This window comes from Artemia franciscana, chromosome 10, assembly GCF_032884065.1.
Source record: "Artemia franciscana chromosome 10, ASM3288406v1, whole genome shotgun sequence".
NCBI classification, from domain to species: domain Eukaryota; kingdom Metazoa; phylum Arthropoda; class Branchiopoda; order Anostraca; family Artemiidae; genus Artemia; species Artemia franciscana.
The window spans coordinates 25722580-25749751 of NC_088872.1; the positions used below are offsets into that span (position 1 = coordinate 25722580).

The 27172-nt window shown below is 35.4% G+C and overlaps 3 protein-coding genes across 4 annotated transcripts in view; 2 read left to right on the forward strand and 1 right to left on the reverse strand.

Moving 5' to 3' along the window:
* The window catches only part of LOC136031977 (alpha-1,3-mannosyl-glycoprotein 2-beta-N-acetylglucosaminyltransferase-like), a 61712-nt gene extending 56018 nt beyond the window's left edge, over positions 1 to 5694 (forward strand). For both annotated transcript variants that reach the window (XM_065712011.1, XM_065712012.1), the window contains exons 9-10: positions 870 to 1043; positions 4020 to 5694. In XM_065712011.1, coding sequence (XP_065568083.1) covers positions 870 to 1043; positions 4020 to 4130 — 285 coding nt within the window. In that variant the 3' untranslated portion in view covers positions 4131 to 5694. The remainder of the gene's footprint in view (positions 1 to 869; positions 1044 to 4019) is intronic.
* The window catches only part of LOC136031983 (transmembrane GTPase Marf-like), a 503142-nt gene that overhangs the window by 58325 nt on the left and 417645 nt on the right, over positions 1 to 27172 (forward strand). The window lies entirely within an intron of this gene.
* The window catches only part of LOC136031978 (apolipoprotein D-like), a 97113-nt gene continuing 82482 nt past the window's right edge, over positions 12542 to 27172 (reverse strand). Inside the window, exons 4-5 of the mRNA XM_065712013.1 lie at positions 16812 to 17027; positions 12542 to 12684 (exon numbers count right to left, since the gene is read on the reverse strand). Coding sequence (XP_065568085.1) covers positions 12617 to 12684; positions 16812 to 17027 — 284 coding nt within the window. The 3' untranslated portion in view covers positions 12542 to 12616. The remainder of the gene's footprint in view (positions 12685 to 16811; positions 17028 to 27172) is intronic.

Here is a 27172-nt window from a genome sequence, read left to right on the forward strand (position 1 = left end):
CTCCCAATATGATTGTGAAATTCTATATTTTTATTCGTAGATCGTTCCTTAACTTTTTTGTCTGAAACTTCTGTTTTAGAGCTCTCTGACCTGTTGGATTTAATAGGAAAAATTTCATGAAGATTGCACCACTATCTGGGCGGGAGTACTCCTTCTCTAAAATTAAAATAATGTTATGGAAACAACCTTTGATAGGTGACTTTAAACTCAAGCAGAGAAAAAAAATGACCAAAGTGTTTGTTAGGGGCCAGTTTTACCAAGTTCCCACTAGAATGTACCTACGTGCACTCACTATATTCACACAGATATGTAAAAATCAAAAGATCTCAAAGATCTCGGACAATTTCTCTGTCAAATGATCGCCTTATTAATATCAAATCAAGTAATATAATTTTCTTTCTGAATGTTCTCTGCTGCTTGTTCTATGTTTTAATAAGAACGGTCTGAACAGCTACATTCAGTCTTTTATAACTCCAAATTGAAAATATTATTGAGAATTATGAGCTGATTAAGTTTGTAAATACTTAAAATTTTAAATGCTTCAAAAGTTGAAACCAAAATTCGAATACAAAGAAGTGAAATCAAAGGTTTGAATTGTAAATATTCATTAATAAGAAAAATAGGTGACTGCACTACTAACTTTCGAATCTACCAGAAATCTCTAGTATGCCACTTTTAATCTTAAGAAAAGCGAATAAACTTGCCAAGTTAATCAGAATTATAGGAGTTTTTCTGAATCGGATCTTCTCCCCCCTCAGAAAATTGAGTCCCCGGAAGAAGTAGCTGACTGCGTGGCTGCTTGGACGCCATTAAAACTTGTTTTTTTTCACACTTCCATCTTTTAAACGTAATTACTAATTTAATTTTAGGAGAATTATGACAGGGATTTTCAAGATAAAGTTGACAGTGCACCGGTTGTTGCACCAGAGCATTTACGCGCCAATAAATATTCAAATAATAAAACATCTGTTCGTCTGCTTTATCGCTCAAAAGCCGACTTTATTAGGATTGCCAGATTATTTGGATTAATGACAGATTTTAAGGTGAGTTTATTTTTTTATTTATCTGGAGCTAATTTTGCTAATGTGCTTAATTTAGCTTGGCTTATATACTTAATTGAATTCTGAGCTGTCTGTGTGCCAAACTTGATGAGAAACATTTGAGGAAGTGTGAGTCATAACTTAAGATTTGCTGGGGAAGTAATTCTTACGAAAACAAAGTAGACCTAAATAATTAAATCATTGTTCAAACAATTGTCATGAGAATATGGGGTCACTTTATAGTTCACTTGTATTTGTGCCAAAGGTAGCCGATATTACACATCCTCTTTGGTTATGGACGTTACTACTTCAGAATCAACGGTCAATTACATTAGAGTAGTTTTACTTCATCCACATACTGATGATCAAAGAACATTTGGAGAATTGTACGTTGTTGGCCATGACAAAAATGTGCACAGGGAAGGATACTGAGGCTTTTGCAAAAGCATAGTATAGAGTAATCCTCATGATGCTTTGCATCGGGTTGCACAAAAGTTTTAATCCCCGTTTAGTATAGATCACATTCAGCCAGCTGCTGGACGCTATGAAGGGAGCGTGAGTCGAGTCTTATGCGGTGTTTTGGTATGTCTGAAACAGGGTTTAAAGCAGAGCTTTATGCTGAAAGAAACATGCAGGTGAGAAAAAAGGTTGGAACTGAACCAGTCTCATTACCACTGTACTACAGTAACTACCAGTTAGTAAGATATTAGAAAGTTTGAGTTGACAAAGAGGTGGTTATTAATGCAGGGAGTTTTTGCGTAAAATATCAAATCCAACTACTGTACTGGATCCTCTGGTTCATGTTTTTAGATGGCCTTTTCTTAACTTAAAATTTTTTTAATATATTTTTTTCGTTATATTTGTCTGTAATTTGGTGATTCAAGTCTAGATGAAGCTGATGTCATTGAGAAGTGGAAGACTGATACTTATGAGAATGTCTTGGAAAAAGCTCCTGAATATGCCAAGGTATCGTCTTGCGAAAATAGTGGTATTAGATGCCTTGCCCGAGAACAAGAATAGTTCGGGGCCAGATATAATAAAGAGAAGACTGGACGATAGTGATTTGAGCAGGCTATGGAACGTAGGAGTGGTTATGGACATGATTTTGTTGTAAAATTGGGAAGAATGAAGGAGCAAAACCTCGGTTATTACAGCTGTATGATTAGATTAAAGAGGTATGGGGAAGAGATATATTTTTAGGCAGGAGTGGTGGGGGAGATTTGGGTTGTTATGTAAGCATAAGAGGGTAGGGGCTACTACGCAAGATGAGAAGGAAGTATATGGGCCAGGCTAGGCGGCAAATTAGTGTATACTTTTGACCAATGTGGGTGAAGAGAGGGATATCGGGGGAAAACCTTTCGTATTTTTGGGGGGGAGGGTAAAGAATAAGAAAAATAAAGGATGCAGCATCTGAGTTCACAGTTCAAACAGGTGGTGCTAATCTTCGTTTCTTAGTCCTTCAGCCAGGAAGTGCAATGGGAGGTAAGGGTCAGGTTTTCACACTCTTCCTGTTTAAAGTAAAGAATTGGTAGAATTAAGGAAATAATTCTTTGGCCAAAGTCCTATTGATAAAAATAATTACAATGAAGCATATAGGGGAATTTTTAAGCTGGGGACTGGGACTGAACCATAGAGCTCTTTTTCTGTGGGCTGATGATAGATCATATTTATGTGTTTGGTATTAAGTGCTGGCGATTGTTGTTTTTTGTCCTATTTGTGACGGCGCTTGTTGGCTTTTATGCAAATGTAATAATACTATGAACGTTCTCTTTTAGTAGTTTATTCATTTAATGTTATGTTGATATAGGCCTACACTTAGTTTAAAAGTCATCTCGTAAATTTTCTGTAATCAATACCGCTATTTTATCTTCAAAAACATGTTTTATCCCCCAGAAAAATGATTAACTGTGTTAACACTGTAATTTGGCCACTAGCCTTGAACTATTTGTATTTCTATGGAAAATCCCCCCCCCCCCCAAAAAAAAAATCGTGGCCAAGAAGATCTCAACGCACAAAGAACATTATTTCGCCCAAAACGGCTCGAAAAAGGCTAAAATGATTTTTTCAATGTGCCCCAAAACTAAATCAATATGCCCCTAGACTAAGGGCACCCTATGCAGAAACACATTTCTAGGTTGGGGCAACTGACCCTCCATTAAAACAATTGTTTCCCAATCAGTTTGAAACTTTCAGTAATAGTTACCTGGCCCAACAGAACCTTGAATTTTGTGGGGGAGATGGAGGGTCTTAAAGCACTCGAAAGTATGCCAAGCAACATTCTGTTTCTGATTAGTTAAAAATTGCATCTGTCCATGGGACTAGGAGATCTAAGGTAGAGCAAAAATTTAGGTTGTGGCCAGCTTTTATTTTGCTATTAAAGACAAAAGCCGAAAACAAGATTGGTTAACCCTAACATTTAGATTATTAAATATTGAAGTAAACTTGTACATAGTGAGGTCAATACACGAAAATCTAGGAGGGCGCATAAAGGATTTTTCAATATCAAGGGGGGAGGGATATATTTATCTTTTTGTAAGTTTTATGAGTAAAAATACCTAAAACGGTCATTTTTTCAATATGAAAATACCCCCTCTCCAAAAAAGTATTTAATGTCGGCAACACAAATCTGGAAGGGGAGCACAGGTACGCTTACCCCTTTCCCCCCCTCTCGTTCCACAAATCGACACCACTTTTTGTCGGATTATAATCTATTTTATCGGATAATTCCTAATTTTGACAAGAAAAATGGTAGGCTTCTATTGTACAAATATATTTGTCTTTTTTATACGGCTATAGATTAAGCCGTTTTACTGAAAACCATGAAGAGATCAAATTATGAGTCATTCAGTCATTCTTATATACTCAATTAAGATATCTAGGTTTCGAAGCTACTGTTTGATTATTTTTTTTTATACTGAGATCTTGAAGAATATGCATTTTAATTAAACCCTTATAAACTAGAATTATTCTTCATTTCAGAGTGGAGTTCCTCGCACAGCTTACAAAGGGATAGTCACCTTCTATTATAATGGAGTCAGGGCATATCTTGCTCCTTCTTACAATTGGTTAGGATATGATCCTTCGTGGTAGTAAACGCCAATCTATGTGATATTAGTATAAATTATTGGGCTGTTTAAGGGACAAGTTTTGTTGTAAAGTAACTAAGAAATCGGATTTAAGTTGAAGTGCAACAGGTTATTGCACCTGGACCTTGCTCATCACTAGCTGTCAAACGAAATAAACTCGAATGAACAAAAATGGACGTCACTATTTGCTTTTTTAAGCTTTAGATATGATAACAACTCCACAAACATGAATTTGTTTCTTTTCAAAACGCTGAGAATTGAAAAGCTGTTTTCTTTGAGTTGTCACGAGTTCTATTTCTTTTTTGTATTGTTTTTTAACCTGGGTGATTTATTTAAATCCCATTCGCTTAGTTTTTAAAGCGAATCTAATGAATTCTGATGATGCCACTGCTTAGAAGCTTGCTCGAATATTAAAAACCGATTCATCAGTGAAGGTTCGCAAGAACTTGCAGTTATTATTTGCTCCCTATTGGCCAAAGAAATAACACTGCCAAGAAACAGTGGAAAATCAAAGTGATAACCAAGCGATTTTCTGAACTGTTTTTAAAAAGATAACTACTTTTATTTTCAATAAGTTTATGCTACAGAAATGAGACTCACTATAATATTTATGGACTACAGAAGCTATAGATCGTCTGAAATTCAAATTTTTACACCAAATTTGTGACTTATAGTCTTGTAAATATTAAAATTGAAAAGGATTTTTTACTCCTAAAAAAACTAAAACATAGACATAAACATTTTTGAGCAATATTTTATTCCACTATTTTCTATTTTTGTCAAAAAATTGATTTATTATTCCAAAATGACTTGTATAAAAAAATTAGAAAAAGTCAAACCAACAGTTTTCCCGTTTTTATTCAGAAATTATCCGAAGAAAATGTAGCTTGATATCACCCAAGTCATGGTTGTTAATGTCAATGTCATGGTATAGGAAGAACAGTGTTGTATAAAAGTTACGATGATTAATTTTAAGATTTACAATTTAATATAATCGTCAGGTTGATAAGTCCATTTTTGACAGTTAAGGTACAATTCTTTTTATCATAATATTAATATTTCAAATGATGCATAATCTATATTTTCTAACTTATTTCATATTGTGAGATTTGAGCAAGTTAAATCCGATCCAGCGTGGAAAATGGAGCTTTGATTCATGTCACGTCCTCACCTGTAATTTACCAAATTCATATATTTTGGTACATTGTTGTAATTTTTATATTTTGTGCTACATTTGCTCTTCTGAAAAATTCCAACGGGTAGAGCGTGATTACACGAATGATGAACTAGTGAAAAGAATTACAGAACTCAGTGGTGAATTCTAACTGACGATTATAACGCTGTGTATGAAAATTCCAGTAAAGTATATCTAGTCTTTTTAATGCAATATATTTTTAAACCATTAAAGTTTTAAAGCATAGTATTTGGGATATGTTTTTGTAGGAGTATTGACAGTAATATACAAAAAAAATTGAAATTTTCAATTTTTCTATGTTTGATGCTGTATTTTTTTTCTATTTGGATGAAATAGCTTTGTCCTTTCGCTAACAATAAACTCCTTTGTTACATTCTTTTTGTTGCTCACGTTGCACTGATCTGCATTGAGGAAAACAAATATCTCCTTTTTGTTTCTTTGCGCTTACTTTGTCTAGTTGAGCATATTGAATCTATATCAAAAAAGAAAAAAGATCTATCACATCTGGTTTTGATAGTAAGGTAAGGTAAAGGTAAAGGATACGGCATTAGACTTTACAGTCCGTACCGGCGGTGCTGATATCCGTTTCTTGGCCCTTCAGCCAGGAAGTGCAATGGGGGGATGGGGGCCAGCCATCCTGTGCTTTCGCACACCCTTCCTGTTTACCTTCCCCAGATTTCTCCAGGTACCCATTTAGAGCTGGGTCGATTCTGGCTAAGCTTACAGAGTCACGCCACTGACCCCCGTCCCAAACTGAAGAATTGGGTACACTGGGACTCGAACCCGTTTTGATAGTGACGATGAGAAATAAAAATAAAAATTCCGTAAAAAATGTGTCTATATTTTAGATATGGTGAAATGAAAAATACTAAAAATAGATACCAAATAGACATTGTTTTATTAAGTTTGCAAGTACGAGCAAAAATGACAATTGCTTTCCTCAAATTAAGAAGAAAGAAGGGGGTCTTAAAGGCTCTAGGTCATAGTTTCGACAGGCCAAATCTTTAACCTGCTGCAAAGTTCCAGATCATTTTTTCAGTCATAAGAAAATGCCAGCATTAGGATAGCCCCGACACAAAATCGAATCCGTAATTCAACTTGCTGACAAACATGGGTTTCCTTATTTGTGCTCAGATTTGTATTGATCAGGGGAAAACTCAAAGAAACGAACAACAATAAACTTTTGGGATGTGGTAAACTCTGAACCATATAAAAATCCACTGTCATTCATAAAACTCCGATAAGAAATAAACATCGATTGCCAGAGGGACAAATGGCTATGGACATGTGACCCCCCCCCGCACTTTTTTCCCACGATTGCGGGTCTTAGCTTCAAGAAATCAACTTACCAGTTTAAATGTATAAGATGATCAGAGTAAAATGGGCTTCATTTGTGTATCAAGTTGAGAAACACTGATAATGCTTTTATATTAACAAGCTCAAAATTAAGGTTTTTCGCATTGCTAACAAAATCGAGAAAATTACAATGGCGAATACTTCATCATCGGCGCCTTATTCCAGATGTGGAAGACAAGGTTTTTTGAGGATGCCTTGGAAGTTTTGGAGATTGTATTTCCACAGAGGGGTGACTCAGGGGTACTCGTGTGGGGGAAAAGTATTATTTATACTTATGCCTGAGTAACTAGCACCCAACTGTTTAAGGTGGTCTAAGGCTTCTGTCAGTTGGAAAGGGAGGCTCTAGTAAAGGGTTAAGCAAATTTAAAATGATGAAAAAGACGGACTGCTTTTGTAGTTATTGGATGCCTAATTATTTTTTATTTGGGTAGTTTTAAGGAGAAAAAGGGGGCTGATTCATGGGAATTGATGATTTCCTTTTAGAAGGAGGAAATGACTTGTTGTTTTTACAGGAAACTGTCTCATATAGTGTGCCTTTCTTGAAAAAAAAGAGAAATATCCCGAGAGAATTTCAATTGATAAAAAAAGGAAGAAAATTACAGTTTTTTGCAACAAAAAATATAACGCTACAAAAAAAAAAAAGTGATCGAATTCACAATCCCTATTTGATCTTAAACTATTTATAATATTGAAACAAACGGCCAGATTTACCAATGAGACAACAGCAATTACAAGATTTAGAAATATTTAAGAAAAGACACCAAGGGGCTTCATAATTTGTTTTTCGAACCCTTGAGAATAAGTTCAGAGCCAGCAAAATACTTTTTGTCAAGATTGCAAGTGCAAGTACTTCAAAAGTCAAACTTTTTTTTTCAAATACCTATAAGAGTGATTTGACATCTCCATCAGTTTGGAACTATTTCTCTTTTCTAAGAATTTACTGGAAATCGACGAGTTTTCTGTTTTGTCTTTAGTTATTTTACTTTTAAAGTTAAACTAATTATCATCTACTTTTTTTGAGCCACCAGAAATACAAAACTGAAGGTAGAAGAATTTCGATCTCAACTAGTGAGGAAGGGAAAGAAATAGGGTTTTTCAATTCTAGAAGTTTCAAATTTTTAAGGGAGGTGCATAGGACCGATCTTATTCTTTCTTGCCATTGTGCATGTAAGTACGTGAATGAACTCTTTCCATTTGCGCCAAAATGCTGCACCACAATAAGAACTGAACTGCCACCTCCTCAGCATCTATATTTCACGCTTCGCCCAAATTCCTCCGAATGAAGGGGTATTTAATTAAATCGCTTCTCTGGATTCATGTGAATTTAAAAAGCCTTTCACGAACATTTATAAAAAAAATGGCGTCTGAAATGGCACTTTTTGATCCTCAACCCCCCTCCTCCTTCTACCGCCCAAAGAAAGATCAACTGACCTCCTTCTCTAATCATTGGTACGGACTCTGTAATATTGATGATAAGAGTCCTCAAACGAATCAAATAAATAAGATAAAGCATATACACAATTGTTATCGCAACAGTTTATTTTGATTGACTGCCTATAGGCTATGGTTGGGAATAACGTACTCCGCCCAAAATTGTTGGCCATGAAGCCTGGAGGCTTTCTAAATAGCTTTTGACTAGTTTTAGTTTTAGAATTTAGCCCGAAAGTATTTTAGCCCTATTCAGACAAAAATTATTGTTGTGCGGCACAAAAAGGCCGAAATTGAAATTCTTCTGTATTTAATATCTACTTTTACACAGAGAAAACTAGAGTTTATATCTTCTGTTTGACTGTGTCTTTCTCTAGTACTTTGCGACCATGGGTTCAATATGATCACCCTTGTTGAAAAGAAAAAACAAACTAACAAACACACAGCCATGTGTCCGTCTTTCTTGGGATTTTTTTTTTAAGTTAAAGAGAACACCGACGTTTAAGCTTGAAACAAGCAGAAATTGTTTCATTTGTGAGAGAGAGTGTTTTTCCACCAAGGCCGTTTATGCTGAAATTTCGCATGCCTTATTCTGGGTGTGATGACCAGTATCTATGATTTGTCGACAGTTTATGGTAGAAGCAGCGGATTGGATGGGATGGCCTCATTCATATAATCTCTGTTCTTATTAAATTTTGATGCTACTCTTTACTTTCATTTTTAAAATCTTTTTTTTTCTTTTCGCTAACATACCCTGAAAATTTCTTTTGCTACCCTGAGCATAATTAAGAGGTTTTCACTCCTTAACTTCTCATTCTTTATGCCAAACCTTAACTTTTGCACAAATATGTTTCAAAGATGATTTCAAAGGCTATCTCTAAAAAAAAGTTCATACCCGTAATTTTCTAGTTCAAGAGGGCTTTTCAGACAAATGTTTTTCTTGGAAAAGTTCCCCCGAATAAGATAGTTGCTGTCATCCCTCAGCATTGATGTTCTACGCCTAGTCCAAACATGTTCCATGAAACGAACGAAAATGTGCTGGCATAGTGCACCATTCCTTCATATTGATCCGAAGGACTTGTCACGAATGTCAGACAATTTGGACTAAAAACAATGCCGTTTCTGAGGTCTCAACTACTTTATCTCTCCCACAAAATGCGCATTGACTTCTTTGCTTATAGTTTTGTGCAACCATATAATGTCGCATATTGTTAACATCTTATGTTTAATATAGAAGGCGTTCGGACCCTGACTACGGTACTTGACTATATTTGAATGGACTATAAACAAGCTACCTGTAGTTCTGACAAGGCCCTTTTAAAAGCTTACTTTGTTGTCACTAACACAGTTGTTAGACTGCTAGGCAAAGTTTTTAGGGGAACTAAAATAGAGTACTTTTTAAAGTATCCTAAAAGCATCTTTGTGATATATTCTAAAAATCCATATGCAGAATTTCTAACATCCCTGTGCGGCTACGTGCTTGCTTTCCCAGTGACAGGAGTGCCGAAAAGTCAACTGGAATTCAAGGACAAAGAGAGTAGAGTATCTACGAGTGCGGTATTTTGAAGTTGTGGTTCCATACTCAACTAAAGTCCAAGGTTGGAATTCAAAATGTCTTAGTCAATTCCTACTCTAAAAAAAATTGACATGATGCTAATATCTAAAGTGCTATTTTATTTCTCCTGAAAGCCTTTACACACAGTTTGTTTCCGATAATTAGAGGGAGTATACATGTTTTCTATACCTGGAAAAAGGGAATCTTCATGTATTTAAAGATATTGAACACAATCACTAGCTTTTGTTTAAAGTGACGAATTTTATACATAATTTGCTGGGTATACCCTGTTTTATCTTACCTTAAGGCAGGGGAGTAGAGATGAAAATTTCAGGAAAGTTTTTGTTTGGAGGGGGGACTTAGAATTTTGTGTTTGTGGGAAGTAGGAAAACTTTTTTCCCAGGTCCCCGTAATAGAGTATACGCCACTCTTTTTTTTTCTTTTTTTTATCCACCTGTCACCCAACAGGATCTTTGGCTTACTTGAAACATTTTGTTACATTACTGTCTGTAGTAATTGGGTTTTTTGTATTTACTGCATGTATGTTTAGAGGTGAGTGTGACACAATTCAGCAGTATGGTTTCCGAAAGTAGGAATCTGTAATTAGCTTTATGATACTTCTATATCAATTGGCCATCTCACAAATTCTTGAAAGGTTAAACCTGAAAGCTTAAATTCTATCCCACGGCCTGTTCCTGAGATTTTCCTGATGTTGTATTTTGCTAACTTAGATCCACATAGTCTTGTTTGATTTACCTCTACCCATTCCCTCAAGTTATAGTTCAAGGTTCACTTGCCCTGTTCCTCCTCCTAACTCCCCTTAAAATTTTTAGCTTGATACACATAAGCCGATCCCGGGATATTGCAGATGCGCCATCTTGATAACCTCAGAGCATATTTTGTCGTTTCATTTACCTTGCTGCGTGACTGTGTAGAAATTTTAAATTCTATAAGAGGTTATAGTACAAGAACGTCTTAACCAAGATGAACATTTTCTACCCCATTCCCCTTCCCCAAACACAAAATCGGAAGTCTCCTTACCCCAATCTTCCCCGGACTTTCCCAAACAATGCCTCACAGTTCCAATCTCTTCCCCCAAGATGTTCCTGACATTTAGCATATTCGCTATTCCGATGATCTAGATGCCCGTAGTATCTTTTGATTCAACTCTCCCCCCTCTTCTACGCCAAAATCGAAGTCCAATGTCACCTACCCTCAGTAATCCATACACATTTCGAATTGATACCCCTAGCGGCTAAAAAAAAAGTTGGAGATATGCCATTTTGATAACCTGGCAACATATAGGGTTTTCTGACCCCCCCCCCCAACACTGCTTGAAAGCTCCAGATTACCCCCCTCCCTTAACTGTAAAAGTCGTGATCTAGAGGTCCCTTGGAGGTTTTCTAATCAAACTGATATGTGAACAATGGCTAGTTTACATAATTTGGGGTCATAGCCTATGGGTTTTTGGGGATTATGTTAACCCTGGAGACGTAGTTATTAGACCTTTCAATCTTTCTGGACAAAATGCTGTTTCTAGATTTTAGACAATGTCACGAGACTTGCATAGGGGCTGAGCAGCATAAAAAGACCCGGGAGGGAAGCTGGTTTTGCCCGCAAATTGTTTTATAGCCATTAAAGGAGCGTTAGAGCTATGTATGAATAATTAGCGATTTGTATTATTCGTTGACCCTGCCAAAGGGATTATGAGGGCGATGTCATGCCCGGAGTACTATTCATTGGAACTTTAGACTATTTTGAACGCATTGACAATCTCCAAATTTTGATTGGATTCCTTAGAAGATACTGGGAGGGGGTGATTGGCAAAGGGCACAGAAGGCTAGTGTTCCTTCAATCACTTTCGACTCTTAAAAAGGGCACTAAATATTTCAATTTCCGATTGAATGACCCCCTCCGAAATTTCTACGACTACTTCCTCCATACGAAGTGGCCAGGGAAAAATAGTAATGCACTGAAGGGATGTGGTCCTTTACTTAGGCAGCGCTAGTGCTCTACCCTTTATATCCAAATAGTTTTGTTTTAACAATAGCTCTTTAGATAACATACTTCAGTTTTGAACTCAAACTGGACGTATTTAAAGACCTTATTATCAATAATCTTATAGTAAATGCAGGCAATAATTTAGCAATAATTGATGGCAACTTTCCATTATGTTTGTAGTGCTATTAAATGAAATTCGTCTGTAAAGCTTCAATTTTTTTTTCTTTTAGCTTTAAAAGCCTCTGAAACATGTTCGATTTATTCCTTTTTGTTATATGAATTTCCGTTGTCCAAAAGGAACATTCACTTCATGTAAAGAAAAAGAATTGCTTGAGTTGCTAGATTGACCCACGTCTTTTTCGAAACGTGGAGGTTGACATTATTTTCCATGCAACTTATCACTTCGAATTGCAATTGCTCAAAATTTTTGTTGCAGAGATTATATTTCAGTTTCAGAAGACCGACTTTATCCAGCCTATTGTGATGGGGAAACGGCCGGGTCACAATTTTTTTATACCTCTGAAACGGGAGTTTTGATGCACTGATAGTACTAGTTGTCTATAAAACACATCCTAACGCAGAATTAAGTTTTGTTTGCATTTAAGTTGTAAGTCGCATTTACAATTCACGGGAATTAATTTTTTCCTCATTTTAAATTATTGATCTAGTTTGACCGCAATTAGGAACCTTCATTGGAAATTGAACGCATACATTTCTGTGAATTTGAAGTATCTCCTTAATTTCCAAACTATGTTGGATTTCTAATAAAATTGTTCAACTGAACCACAGTAGCTAACATATTTTGTGTTAAAAGCTTCCCTAAACGTCTAGTACTTTTCATTTCACTTAAATAAGCTAATTATATCTTTAAAATAGACAATTTTCTTTGTTGGCTTGTATTGTTCAAATAAAATCATTTATACGTAAAGTCAAAAATTAAAATTGCTGACGCAAGTCAATTCCAACATCCTTCTTGCACAGTAGGTTTGTACTCTATTTCCTCAGGATTCAAGTCGAGGCTTTCTGAAAAAAAAATTCAAATTATTGTTTTTTACTATCTTTTGTATTTATCAATGTGGACTTAGTGTTGATTGAAACCCAGAAAAGGCATTTAAATTAATGTGAAAATATGCGGTGTTTTATCAAATGACATCTCGCCTACTTTATTGAATTATATTGACTGTTGCGCCAAATCTTTCCTTTAAAGTAATTTTTATTTCGTGAAAGGGTCGGCAGCAGACAATTTCTTGGGGGATGGAAGGTAGTGTAATACGAAAATGTATTTTTGTGAGAAAAGTGTTAAAATGATTTGGATGTTGGAAATTTTTGCACCTTAGATGTATCTCTCCGTTCTGTGTGTTTTTCCCTTCTGTCTTCTGAGTTTAGGCTTCAGTTACTCCCTCCTTGCTATTATCATCGATTTTTATTTTAAACGATTCAAATTAAATATTTCTGGAAAGACCCATTTCAAATTAGTTGCTAGCGTTTTAGACTTAGGATAGATCCAATTTTCAGCATTTCAATGCAAAACGCTCACGATTCACACAGAGCGTGGGGTGTGCATTTGACCCCTCCCCTCTTCCCCAGAAGATAACATTATTATTGTAAGATCTCCCTCAATTTCTTACTCACCCTTTTACATTTTATTATTTAGGCCCCAAAGTTTCTTTTAGCACAGAGGAGCATTTTTTAAAACGGATTTTGTTAAATTGTCCCCCAGAAAATGTCAAATGTCTAATTTCAAAGGAAGTCTTTTGCCATCTACCTTATTTTTGGAGAGTATTCTAGTTGTTGTATCATGGTTGCACCGACAACCATGTCGCTGCAAAAGTTCAAAGACACTTCTTTTTTTTTAAACTGTTTAGTGAAAAAAAATTGCCATTTGTGCTAACTCAGGAATGGTAACTGTCATTTCGATGAAGAGTAAAAATTTATTCCGAAAACAAATTTACCGAAATTTTAAAAAAAAGCCCTGAAATTTTTCAAATGGTAGCGGATCAAAATGAAGTGAATTTTCGGTATCTTACGGGTCGAAAACCACAACAAAACAAGAAAGAAAATTACTTTTTTCATGCATTGATGCATCTCCTTTTTTCTTTTCTTCTTGCGGGTGGTCTTATCGAACCAGTAGTCATATAATGGGAGAGGGTTTGTTTGAGGAAATTGTATGATCTAGTATCCTAATTAAGTAAGGAAATAGATCATACTGCTGTAAAGTGGTGTTTTCTGCCAGTTTCTGTCAGAACACATCACTCTGGATAAAGAGAATCGGAATGCCGGGTGACGCAAATTCTAAGATAGCCAGTTGATTTTCCATGGTCTAAAACTTTATGAAGGGGTTCTGAACTACCCCTTGGTCTATCTCGAAGAACGAGAAAAACTAGGCAAATATGAAATAATAGACCATCAAGAGATGGTCTTAATCATGTCTCCGTAATTTTTTAAAATTTGCTGCCCCCCCCCCGTGCCTTCTAAAGACCAAAATTAACTTGCACTTTATGCAAAAACGCACACAATGCATTTTTATTAGTTCAACATACCCCTCAAAATGCCCGAAAAGTTTCAAACTAATGCTCAAAGCCGTTCTTGAGATACAGTTGATAGGCCCTTTTGACAGCCTGAAAAAACATAGCGTGTTTTAATTTAGTTAATCATCTCCCTCCTGAAAAATTCTCCTGTATACCCTTTGATAAGATAAGTTATTTAATTTCAAAAAATGACTGTCACAAGCCCCGTGTGACCGAATTCGCATTTCGGAGAAATAAAACCATAAAAATAAAAAAAAATATATAAAAATAGCGCAACAAACTGGAAAAACTGGCTAAACAATGTCAAAAACAACAAAATCAGAAAGGCAAAGCCATTCATCAGTCAAAAAAGTTTTAAAAGAGAATATATTTAAACAAGGGGAGGGAACAAAAGAATCGAACGAACATAAAACTTGGGTATCACCAGTGCCAAAGAAAAAAAAAAGAAGGAAAACTAGTGGTTTATTTTATCAGTAATGAAGGGGACAAAAGTTTTTCATACTTGGAGGTTAAGCCACGGATAGGGGACAAGATAGGAAAACGGAACGAGCCACAAGTTATTGAGAATATATGCTTAAAATTAAAAGAGGGGGACAGGAGGAGGGAAAAGTAATAACTCCCACCCAATGGAGTAGTATTACTCCATTAGCGTTAGTAGTAGTATTAGCAGTAGCGGAAGAAGTAGCAGTATTAATATGCCTATAGTAGCCATACCTTTGGTTGGTTCAACATCCCCTCAACCTGCATTAAAAGTTTCAAATTAATGCTTTAAGCTGTTCCTGGGATGTTGTTACGCCTTTTTAATAAAATATATTGTCATTGTGTGTTTTGATTTTGTTCAACGTTCCCTGAAAGTTTTCTGGGAATACCCTTAGCTTGAGTAGTAGCAGCCGTAGTAGTAATAGTGGTAGTTGTTGTAGTAGTGTTAGTAGCAGTAGAATGCATATAGTGCCTTTTGGTTAGCTCAATACCCCCCTTAACATGTCTTGAAAGATTCAATTTGACACCTTGGACCATTCCTGAGGTGTTCCTAATTCGTTAATTCCTAATAACCTGCATACACAGATTGTGTTTTGATTTTTTTCAACATCCCCCCTAAATTTTCCTTGAAAGTTTCACATTCATACCCTTAACATCAGTAGTAGTAATCGCAGTAGTAGTAGCAGAAATAGCAGTAGTAGTACTAGCAGTATGTACAGAGTACCTCTTGATTAATTCAACATACCTCTCGACACAGCCTGAAAGTTTCGACCTAATGCTCTCAGCTGTTCCTAAGAAAATTGCTCATACTCTACATACTTTTGGCCTCCTGAATACACATAGTGTGTTGTGATTTAGTTCAAAATCCCACTAAATCTTCCCTGACAGTTTCACCTTAATACTCTGAAAGTCACTAAAAGTAGTAGTCGTAGCAGTAGTAATAGTGGTAATACACATATAGGGCCTTTTGTTAACTCCCCCTAAACAGTCCCTAAAGGTTTCAATTCAATCACTAGTAGCAGTAGTAGTTGTAGTAGTATGAAAATATTGCCTTTTGGTTAGTTCAAAATCGCCTCATGAAACCCTGAAAGTTTGAACTTAATGCTCTAAGCCGTTCCTGAGAAATTTCTGGTACACCCTTTTGATAATCTACATGCTCATAATATTTTTTGTTATAGTTCAGCTTCCCTCTTGTAGCTTCAGTAGCAGCAATATTTCTAGTAGTAGTATATTTTCAACAAATTGCGTTGTGCAACCTTTTCATTTTCGATTTGTTGTGATTCTCGCTGTTTCTTGTCTTCTAACCATAGATTTCTTCGCGCTTCTTTTTCGCTGTGATTTTCGCTTTCGCTTATCTTCTAACCACAGATTTCATTTTGCGTCGTTTTCATTCTTGGTTCGTTGTCATGCTCGTTTTCGTTGTGCTCGTTTGTCAGTGCTCGTTGTGATGCACCTCTTCTGTGTTTCCAGAAGAATTGTCTACGGATTCTTTTGGGTACCCATCTTACTAACCGTATTTCAAACAGTAGGCTCTACGAACAATATGGCTCTATCCTGATCTCTACGGCTATAATAAGAGAAAGGTTGAGATGACTAGGACACGTTCTCTGGATGAAGGATAACATAATGCCATAAAGGTGGTCCTTTTTTACTTTTCTAAGCATTAACTTAAACATTTAATTAATTCCTTGGACTATTTTGCTATTCAGAGCTGAATAGACATAATACTGGAATGACAAAATTTTTTCGCATTATATCTGCTTCCAAGGGGTTATTTATTACTAGGAATCTGTCGGAAGACAGACTTAAAAGAACATAGTATATAGCCTACTCTTTTCTGAGGAACAGAGAAAAATGGCCTTGCTCCCCTCCCAAAAAGAAATCTGGAGTTGTCTTTCCCAACCCTTTGTCATACGGCTTGGTTTTCTGGTTTTAACCGTTTCATGTATTCATAAAAATAAATAAAAGTATTTTCTATAATGTTTCTGCATATATCTTATGGATATTTACGATTAGCCGGGTAGTTTTTCTCGTTTTATCTCGATCAGTATTGTCAGTTCCCAACAGAGGCTCTGAAGTTTTTTTTTACATAAAAGGAATATGAAGATAATAACATGAAGATAAATTAGCTATTGAGCTTACCTGCAAAGGCAATCATTAGATCAAGCTTCTCCTGTGGTATAGACTGGGTTCTTGACATGAGATGTACACAGTAGTTCACCACACCAAGTGTGCTTGTACAATCATACTCCATTGCAGTTTCATCATCTAGCCAGATTACATTGTAATCAGCGGGTTTTTGGAATGCAAAGAAGCGCTGGTCAAAGTTGCCAGGTACTTCACCAGGTGTTAATGTTGCTAAAAAGAAAAGAAAGAAAAAAAAACGGAATTTGTCTTGTGGAAATATATAAAAAATTATTGTTCATCTAAAGAGATAATATATATTTATGTATATACTAAGTTTATATCTATATATCTATATATATAAAAATAAGTTGTCTGTGGATCTGTGGATCGTGGATCAGGTGACGTCACCTGAAAAAACTGGATCAGGTGACGTCAAAACTGAAAAAACTAAAAAAAGGCAAAAAAAACTAAAAACTAATAAAAAAAATAAAAAAGCTAAAAAACTAAAAAAACTAATAAAAGGCAAAAACTACAAAAAAAACTAAAAACTAATAAAAAAGCTAAAAAACTAAAAAAACTAAAAAAAGGCAAAAACTACAAAAAAAACTAAAAACTAATAAAAAAAATAAAAAAGCTAAAAAACTAAAAAAACTAAAAAAAACTAAAAAAAGGTAAAAAACTAAAAAAACTAAAAACTAAAAAAAACTAAAAAAAAGGAAAAAACTGAAAAATAAGCTAAAATAAAGGTAAAAACCAATAAAAAACTAAAAAAAACTGAAAAAACTAAAAAAAGGCAAAAACTACAAAAAAAACTAAAAACTAATAAAAAAAAGTAAAAAAGCTAAAAAACTAAAAAAACTAAAAAAACATAAAAAAAGGTAAAAAACTAAAAAAACTAAAAAAAAAAAACTAAAAAAAAGGAAAAAAACTGAAAAATAAGCTAAAATAAAGGTAAAAACCAATAAAAAACTAAAAAGAAAAAAAGCAAAAAACTAAAAGAAATTTTCATCTAAAAAACTAAAAAAAACTAAAAAAGGTAAAAAATAAAAGAACTAAAAAAGAAAAAAATAAATGACGACACTCAAAGAGAAAGCGACCAGGACAAAAGGAATGTTCGATTAGCAATCAACAAAGCACCGGGACACAGGGAGTATAAATGACGACCAGGACATAAGTAAAAAAAAAAACTAACAAAACTAAAAAGAAGGAAAAAACTACAAAAAAACTAAAAAGAAAAAAAAACTAAAAACTAATAAAAAAACTAAAAAATCTAAAAATCTAAATAAACTAAAAAAGAAAAAAAAAGGAAAAAAATAAAGGAGAAAAACAAAACTTAAAAAAAGGCAAAAACTACAAAAAAAACTAAAAACTAATAAAAAAAAGTAAAAAAGCTAAAAAACTAAAAAAACTAAAAAAACTAAAAAAAGGTAAAAAACTAAAAAAAATAAAAAATAAAAAAAAAACTAAAAAAAAGGAAAAAACTGAAAAATAAGCTAAAATAAAGGTAAAAACAAATAAAAAACTAAAAAGAAAAAATGGGAAAAACTAAAAAAAATTTTCATCTAAAAAACTAAAAAAAACTAAAAAAGGTAAAAACTAAAAGAACTAAAAAAGAAAAAAATAAATGACGACACTCAAAGAGAAAGCGACCAGGACAAAAGGAATGTTCGATTAGCAATCAACAAAGCACCGGGACACAGGGAGTATAAATGACGACCAGGACATAAGTAAAAAAAAAAACTAACAAAACTAAAAAGAAGGTAAAAACTACAAAAAAACTAAAAAGAAAAAAAAACTAAAAACTAATAAAAAAACTAAAAAATCTAAAAATCTAAATAAACTAAAAAAGAAAAAAAAGGAAAAAAATAAAGGAGAAAAACAAAACTAAAAAACGAATGTATATACAGACCGGGACACCGGGATACAAATGACGACCGGGACACAGGGAATATAAATGACGACCGGGACACAGGGACACAACTACAACGGGGACACTAAAAGAACTAAAAAAGAAAAAAAATAAATGACGACACTCAAAGAGAAAGCGACCAGGACAAAAGGAATGTTCGATTAGCAATCAACAAAGCACCGGGACACAGGGAGTATAAATGACGACCAGGACATAAGTAAAAAAAAAACTAACAAAACTAAAAAGAAGGTAAAAACTACAAAAAAACTAAAAAGAAAAAAAAACTAAAAACTAATAAAAAAACTAAAAAATCTAAAAATCTAAATAAACTAAAAAAGAAAAAAAAGGAAAAAAATAAAGGAGAAAAACAAAACTTAAAAAAAGGCAAAAACTACAAAAAAAACTAATAAAAAAAGTAAAAAAGCTAAAAAACTAAAAAAACTAAAAAACTAAAAAAAGGTAAAAAACTAAAAAAAAATAAAAAATAAAAAAAAACTAAAAAAAAAGGAAAAAACTGAAAAATAAGCTAAAATAAAGGTAAAAACCAATAAAAAACTAAAAAGAAAAAAAGGAAAAAACTAAAAAAAATTTTCATCTAAAAAACTAAAAAAACTAAAAAAGGTAAAAACTAAAAGAACTAAAAAAGAAATAAATAAATGACGACACTCAAAGAGAAAGCGACCAGGACAAAAGGAATGTTCGATTAGCAATCAACAAAGCACCGGGACACAGGGAGTATAAATGACGACCAGGACATAAGTAAAAAAAAAACTAACAAAACTAAAAAGAAGGTAAAAACTACAAAAAAACTAAAAAGAAAAAAAAACTAAAAACTAATAAAAAAACTAAAAAATCTAAAAATCTAAATAAACTAAAAAAGAAAAAAAAGGAAAAAAAAGGAGAAAAACAAAACTAAAAAACGAATGTATATACAGACCGGGACACCGGGACACAAATGACGACCGGGACACAGGGAATATAAATGACGACCGGGACACAGGGACACAACTACAACGGGGACACCGGGGGAAACAGGGGGATATAAATGACGACCGGGACACCGGGACAGGGAATGGTCGATTAGCAATCACCATCAACAAAGCTCAAGGGCAATCATTAGAATCATGAGGTATAGATCTGAATACAGATTGTTTTCCCATGGACCATTATATGTTGCATGTTCAAGAGTCGGTAAACCTGACAATCTATTTATATGCAAAGACAATGGGACAGCAAAGAATGTTGTATATTCGCAAGTTTTACGTAGTTAAAACCATATATATATATATATATATATATATATATATATATATATATATATATATATATATATATATATATATATATATATATATATATATATATATATATATATATATATATATATATATATATATATATATATATATATATATATATATATATATATATATATATATATATATATATATATATATATATATATATATATATATATATATCTATATTCACAGGTGGGACATAGGGACACAACTACAATGACGCGTAACTATTATGGCGCGTAACGACTTACGCGCGCGGGGGGGGCTTGGGGGGGGCGCGAAGCGCCCCCACCAACTAGGTGTTGGGGTAGCGCGAAGCGCCACCCCAACAGCTAGTAAATATATATAAATAAGTTGTCTGTGTGTGTGTGTGTGTGTGTCGAGTGACGTCATGTCATCAGGTCGTCATGTCGTCATTATGACGATGACGTTATTAGTGTGTCTGTTTGTCGAGTGACGTCATGTCATCAGGTCGTCAAGTCGTCATTATGAAGATGACGTCATTAAAGGTATTTAAGACATTCGTTCACGGAAAAATGTTTAATTGTAAAATGACTGAAGAACCTACAATGTCAACAGCCGAGGAAGCTGCTCAAAGAGTCTATGCCAAAAAACTTGCTGCTGATAGAGAAAGTAAGAAAAGAAAGCGTGCCGAGGAATCACAAGAGCAACGCGAAACCAGACTTGCTGCTAAAAGAGAAAGTGAAAAAAGAAGGCGTGCCGAGGAATCACAAGAACAGCAAGAAAACAGGCTTGCGGCTGATAGAGAAAGTAAGAACAGAAAGCGTGTCGAGGAATCACAAGAGCAACGCGAAACCAGACTTGCTGTCAAAGAGAAAGTGAAAAAAGAAGGCGTGCCGAGGAATCACAAGAACAGCAAGAAAACAGGCTTGCGGCTGATAGAGAAAGTAAGAAAAGAAAGCGTGCCGAGGAATCACAAGAGCAACCTGAAAATTATCGCCTGGCATTCAGGTACAGCCCAGTCGATGATTATAGCTTGAGTAGATGTGTTCAAATCGGGACTATGTCTAAAATTTGTCCCTATTGCTAGGCCTTGAAATTCAATGGTGAAACAATGGGAATGTGTTGCGCCTCAGGAAAAGTTAAACTTCCTCTATTGGCTGCATCACCAGAGCCATTGAAGACTTTGCTTACTGGAACTACGTCAGAATCTAAGCGTTTTTTATCACAGATCAGAAAATATAACTCATATTTCCAAATGACGTCGTTTGGTGCCCAAATCGAAAATCCAGATCAATGTGTGCCTACTTTCAAAGTAAAAGGGCAAATTTATCATAGAGCAGGGTCCCTTCTACCATTCTCAAGCGAGAATCTTAAATTTTTACAATTGTACTTCATCAGTGATAGAAATTCTGAATTGAATGCACGTTGCGAAATTTCTCCCAACGTTGAAAGGACAATCGTTTCCCAATTGCGACATCTTTTCCACGAAGCGTCTGTTCAAAACAGCCATCGATTTGATGCATACTGATACGCATAAAATTGTTATTTCCGCTGACAAAACGCCTCCTGGCCAACATGTGCGTAGATACAATGCTCCAACTATCGACGAAGTGGCAATCGTTATGGTCGGTGATCAGTTTTTACCTCGAGATATTATTCTTCATAAGCGAAACGCTCAGTTGGTAAGAATTGCTGAAACTCATCGATGCTACGATGCCCTACAATATCCTATCATTTTTGGGGATGGAGCCGACGGCTATCACTTTAATATTAAATTGATGAATCCAGCCACTAACAAAGAAATGCAGAGCAATGCATTATGATTCCTATAGACTAATGATTCGGCAGGATGAAGACAATTATATTTTAAAATGCCGTCAATAGTTTCGCCAATATGTCGTTGATATGTATGCAAAAATTGAATCAGAACGTTTGCTATATATCCGTCTGAATCAGACCAAGCTCCGCTCTGAACAATACATTCATTTGCGAGATGCAGTTGTAAATGACGGTAATACCACAAACGTTGGAAGATCAACGATTTTACCTTCGTCATACGCTGGCAGTCCCCGTCATATGCATGAACATGCTCAAGATGCTATTGCGTATGTTCGTCTCTATGGTCGTCCAGATTTATTTATTACATTTACATGTAATCAATCTTGGGACGAGATACAGCAGCTTTTACTTCAAGGACAATCGGCGGTTCATAGACATGACATTACGGCCCGTGTCTTCCGGCAAAAGTTGAAATCATTGATAAACTACATAGTAAAACTTGAAGTGTTTGGGTCAGTGCGATGCTGGATGTACTCAGTGGAATGGCAAAAACGAGGTTTGCCACACGCACATATACTAATCTGGCTACATAATAAAATTACTTCTAACGAAATTGATGATGTGATTTCCGCTGAAATACCTGATGAAAATGTCGATAAGGGGTTATATGATATTGTTGTAAAAAATATGATACATGGACCTTGCGGTACACTGAACGAAAATTCACCATGCATGGCCAAAGGAAGGTGCACAAAGCAATATCCTCGACTTTTAGTATCCAACACAATTACTGGCAATGATGGTTACCCACAATATAGAAGAAGATCTACTGAAGATGGCGGTAAAACAGCAATAATAAAGAAGCGTAACGGTACCACCATCGAAGTAGATAACCAGTGGGTTGTTCCATATTCCCCATTATTATCTAAAACATTTAATGCACACATAAACGTTGAATACTGTAACTCCGTAAAGGCAATCAAATACATATGTAAATACGTCAACAAAGGCAGTGACATGGCAGTTTTTGGCTTGCAGTCCGAAATCAAAGATATCGACGAAATCGTACAATATCAGGCTGGAAGATACATAAGCAGTAATGAAGCTGTTTGGCGAATTCTTTCATTTCCGATACATGAACGTAGTCCAGCTGTTGTTCACTTAACGGTACATTTACAGAATGGTCAACGTGTTTATTTTTCGGAATCCAACGTGCAACAAAGAGCCCTGAATCCAACGGATAAAAAGTTAACTGCTTTCTTTTCGCTATGCAAAAATGATTCTTTTGCAAAAAAATTGCTGTATACTGAAGTTCCTTCGTATTACACGTGGAATACTAAAAATAAAGTATTTGAACGTCGAAAACAGGGTAAGTCAGTCGACGGCCAACCTACCATCTTCAAAGATACCACGGTAGGAAGACTATACACCGTTCACCCCAATCAACATGAATGCTTCTTTCCACGCCTGCTTTTGGTGAATGTACCCGGTCCGACGTCCTTTGAGTATTTGAGAACTGTAAACGGTACTATGCATGACACTTACCGTAGTGCATGCCAAGCTCTGAATTTATTGGAGAATGACCAACGCTGGGATAACTGCATCAGTGACGCGTGCGAAACGTCAACTCCAAGTCAAATTCGTGCATTGTTTGGCATCATACTAACAACTTGCTCTCCATCAGCTCCTACAGAGTTATGGGAAAAATATATATAAAAAATGTCCGAAGATATACTCCATCAAAAACGGTTAGAGACGTCAGATATGACTTTTGATTTTACATCAGAAATTTATAAATACACTTTAGTTATTATAGAAGATTTGTGCGTATGTATGGCAAACAAACCTCTTCAGGATTTGGAAATGCCTTCACCTAATCGTACCGCTGCTGTTTCGACATGTGTAGAATTGGATCGTGAACAAAGTTACAGTACGAGTGATCTATTGTCGTATGTACAAAATAACATTTCCAAGTTAACGTCGGAACAAAAAGACATTTATGATACGATAATGCATTGTGTCGATAACAACGTTGGAGAAATTTTCTTTTTGGGTGCGCCAGGAGGTACTGGTAAAACGTTTGTGATAAAACTGATTCTGGCATCAATTCGATCAAAAAATGATATAGCGTTGGCAATTACGTCGTCCGGAATAGCCGCAACGTTGCTGCCTGGTGGAAGAACTGCTCATTCCGCTTTGAAATTGCCTCTGAATTTGCATTCTACAGAAACTCCCACGTGCAATGTTTCCAAATCATCCGGGATGGGTAAAGTATTGCAACAATGCAAACTTATTATTTGGGACGAGTGCACAATGGCACACAAAAAATCGCTCGAGGCTCTGGATCAATGTTTGAAAGATTTACGAGGGAATTCGAAACCCTTTGGCAGCACATTAATATTGCTTGCGGGAGATTTCAGGCAAACATTACCTATAATACCTAGATAAACCCCTGCAGACGAAATGAATGCTTGCCTGAAAAAATCTAATTTATGGGCACACGTAAAAAACATTAAAATTAACTACAAATATTCGTGTCCGATAGCAAAACGATGACTCTGGTCATTTCAGATCAATTGCTGGCAATTGGAAACGGAAAGCTCCCAGTAGACTCAATTTCAGGACGTATACAACTGTCTGCTGAATTCTGTAATTTAGTGACGTCCAAAACTGAATTGATTGAAAAAGTATTTCCGAATATTCTAAACAATTATAAAAATAATAAATGGCTAAGTGAAAGAGCGATTCTTGCACCCAAAAACATAGACGTCCACGAAATCAACAATATTGTTTTGACCAAGATTCGAGACCAGACAGTTCTTTACAAGTCAGTCGACACAGTTTTGAAACCAAATGAGGCGGTTAATTATCCATCTGAATTTTTAAATTCCGTGGATCTTTCAGGGTTTCATAAAAAAGCTAAAAAACTAAAAAAACTAAAAAAAGGCAAAAACTACAAAAAAAAACTAAAAACTAATAAAAAAAATAAAAAAGCTAAAAAACTAAAAAAACTAAAAAAAGGCAAAAACTACAAAAAAAACTAAAAACTAATAAAAAAGCTAAAAAACTAAAAAAACTAAAAAAAAACTACGTCGATAGTTGGAGCATTGTATCTACGCACATGTTGGCCAGGAGTCGTTTTGTCAGGGGAAATAACAATTTTATGCGTATCAGTAGGCATCAAATCGATGGCTGTTTTGAACAGACGCACTAAATTATGATTTTCGTGGAAAAGATGTTGCAATTGGGAAACGATCGTCCTTTCAACGTTGGGAGAAATTTCGCAACGTGCATTCAATTCAGAATTTCTATCACTGATGAAGTACAATTGTAAAAATTTATGATTCTCGCCTGAGAATGGTAGAAGGGACCCTGCTCTTTACTTTGAAAGTAGACATAAATTGATCTGGATTTTCGATTTGGGCTCCAAACGACGTCATTTGGAAACATGAGTTGTATTTTCTGATTTGTGACAAAAAACGCTTAGATTCTGACGTAGTTCCAGTAAGGAAAGTCTTCCATGGCTCTGGTGGTGCAGCCAATAGAGGAAGTTTAACTTTTCCTGAGGCTTAACACATTCCCATTGTTTCACCATTGAATTTCAAGGCCTTGCAATAGGGACAAATTTTAGACATTGTCCGGATTTGAACACATCTACTCAAGCTATAATCATCGACTGGGCTGTACCTGAATGCCAGGCGATAACTTTCAGGTTGCTCTGATTCCTCGGCACGCTTTCTTTTCTTACTTTCTCTATCAGCAGCAAGCCTGATTTCTTGCTGTTCTTGTTATTCTTCGGCACGCTTTCTTTTCTTACTTCCTCTATCAGCAGCAAGCCTGATTTCTTGCTGTTTTTGTGATTCCTCTGCACGCCTTCTTTTTTCACTTTCTCTTTTAGCAGCAACTCTGCTTTCGCGTTGCTCTGGTATTTCCTCGGCACGCTTTCTGTTCTTTCTTTCTCTATCAGCCTCAAGCCTGTTTCCTTGCTGTTCTTTTGATTCCTCGGCACGCTTTCTTTTCTGACTTTCTCTATCAGCAGCAAGTTTTTTGGCATAGACTCTTTGAGCATCTTCATCGGCTTTTGCCATTGTAATTTCATCAGTCATTTTAAACTTAAACATTAATAGATTTCTACGTGAACATATATGTCTTAAATATCTTCAATGACGTCACCGTCATAGCAAAAATGACGACAACTAACTTCATGACGTCAGTCGACACAGAAACATGACGTCACCTGACAGACACACAGACAGACAACTTATTTTTATATATATAGATTAAAAGGAACCGAAAATAGAATTTTAATATCACTGAAATAAAAAAAAAGTCCAAAAAAATTGAACAAGATGTCATTACAAATATAGTTTTTCTAAAACGAAAAATCACGATTATCATTTGTATATTTTTCAAAAATGCCACAAGTGAATTCACAGAGAGAGAAACGGGCGAAAAAACATACAAACACACAGAGACAGACACTGGGACAAGAAATCACCCGCTAAGAGAGTGAGAGAGACAAAAAAACATATACAAAATGATTCAGACCTACAAACAGAAAAAGACAGACACTGGGAAAAGCAAACACCCGCCCTGACAAACAGGCATAGAGAGCAAGAGAGACAACGAACACATGCAAACACACATATTCAGACATACAAACAGACAAAGACAGACAACGGGACAAGCAAACACCCGCCCAAACACACAGGCACAGATAGCGGGAGAGGCAAAAACACATACAAACACACAGATACAGAGATACAACAGACAAAGACAGACAATGGGACAAGCAAATACCTACCCAGACACATGGGCACAGAAGGTGAGAGAGACAAAGACACTTTGAAACCCACAGATTCAGACATTAAACAAACACAGGCACTGGGACAAATAAACATATGTCCAGACACAGAGGCATGAAGAGTGAGAGAGAAAAACACATGCAAACATACAGATTCAGACATGCAAACAGACAAATACAAACACTTGGGGCAAGCAAACACCCGCCCAGACACATAGGCACAGAGAGTAAGAGAGACAAAAACACATACAAACGCACGTATTCGGACTTAAAAACAGACAAAGACGGACATTGGGGAAAAGCAAACACCCACCCAAACACACAAGCACAAACACACAGCTCTTTGTCTGTGTGTCTGGGCGTGAGTTTGCTTGTCCTTGTATCAATCTTTGTATGTTTGTATGTCCGATTCTCTGTGTTTGTAAGTGTGTTTTTCTTTCTCGCTATCTGTGTCTGTGTGGGTGGGCGGGTGTTTGCTTGTTACAATGTCTCTCTTTTCCTGTTTTTATGTCTGAATCTGTGTATTTGAATGTTTTTTTGTCTCTCTCACTCTTTGTGGATGTGTGTTTGGGCGGGTGTTTACTTTTCCCCAGTGTCTGTCTTTGTCTGTTTATGTATC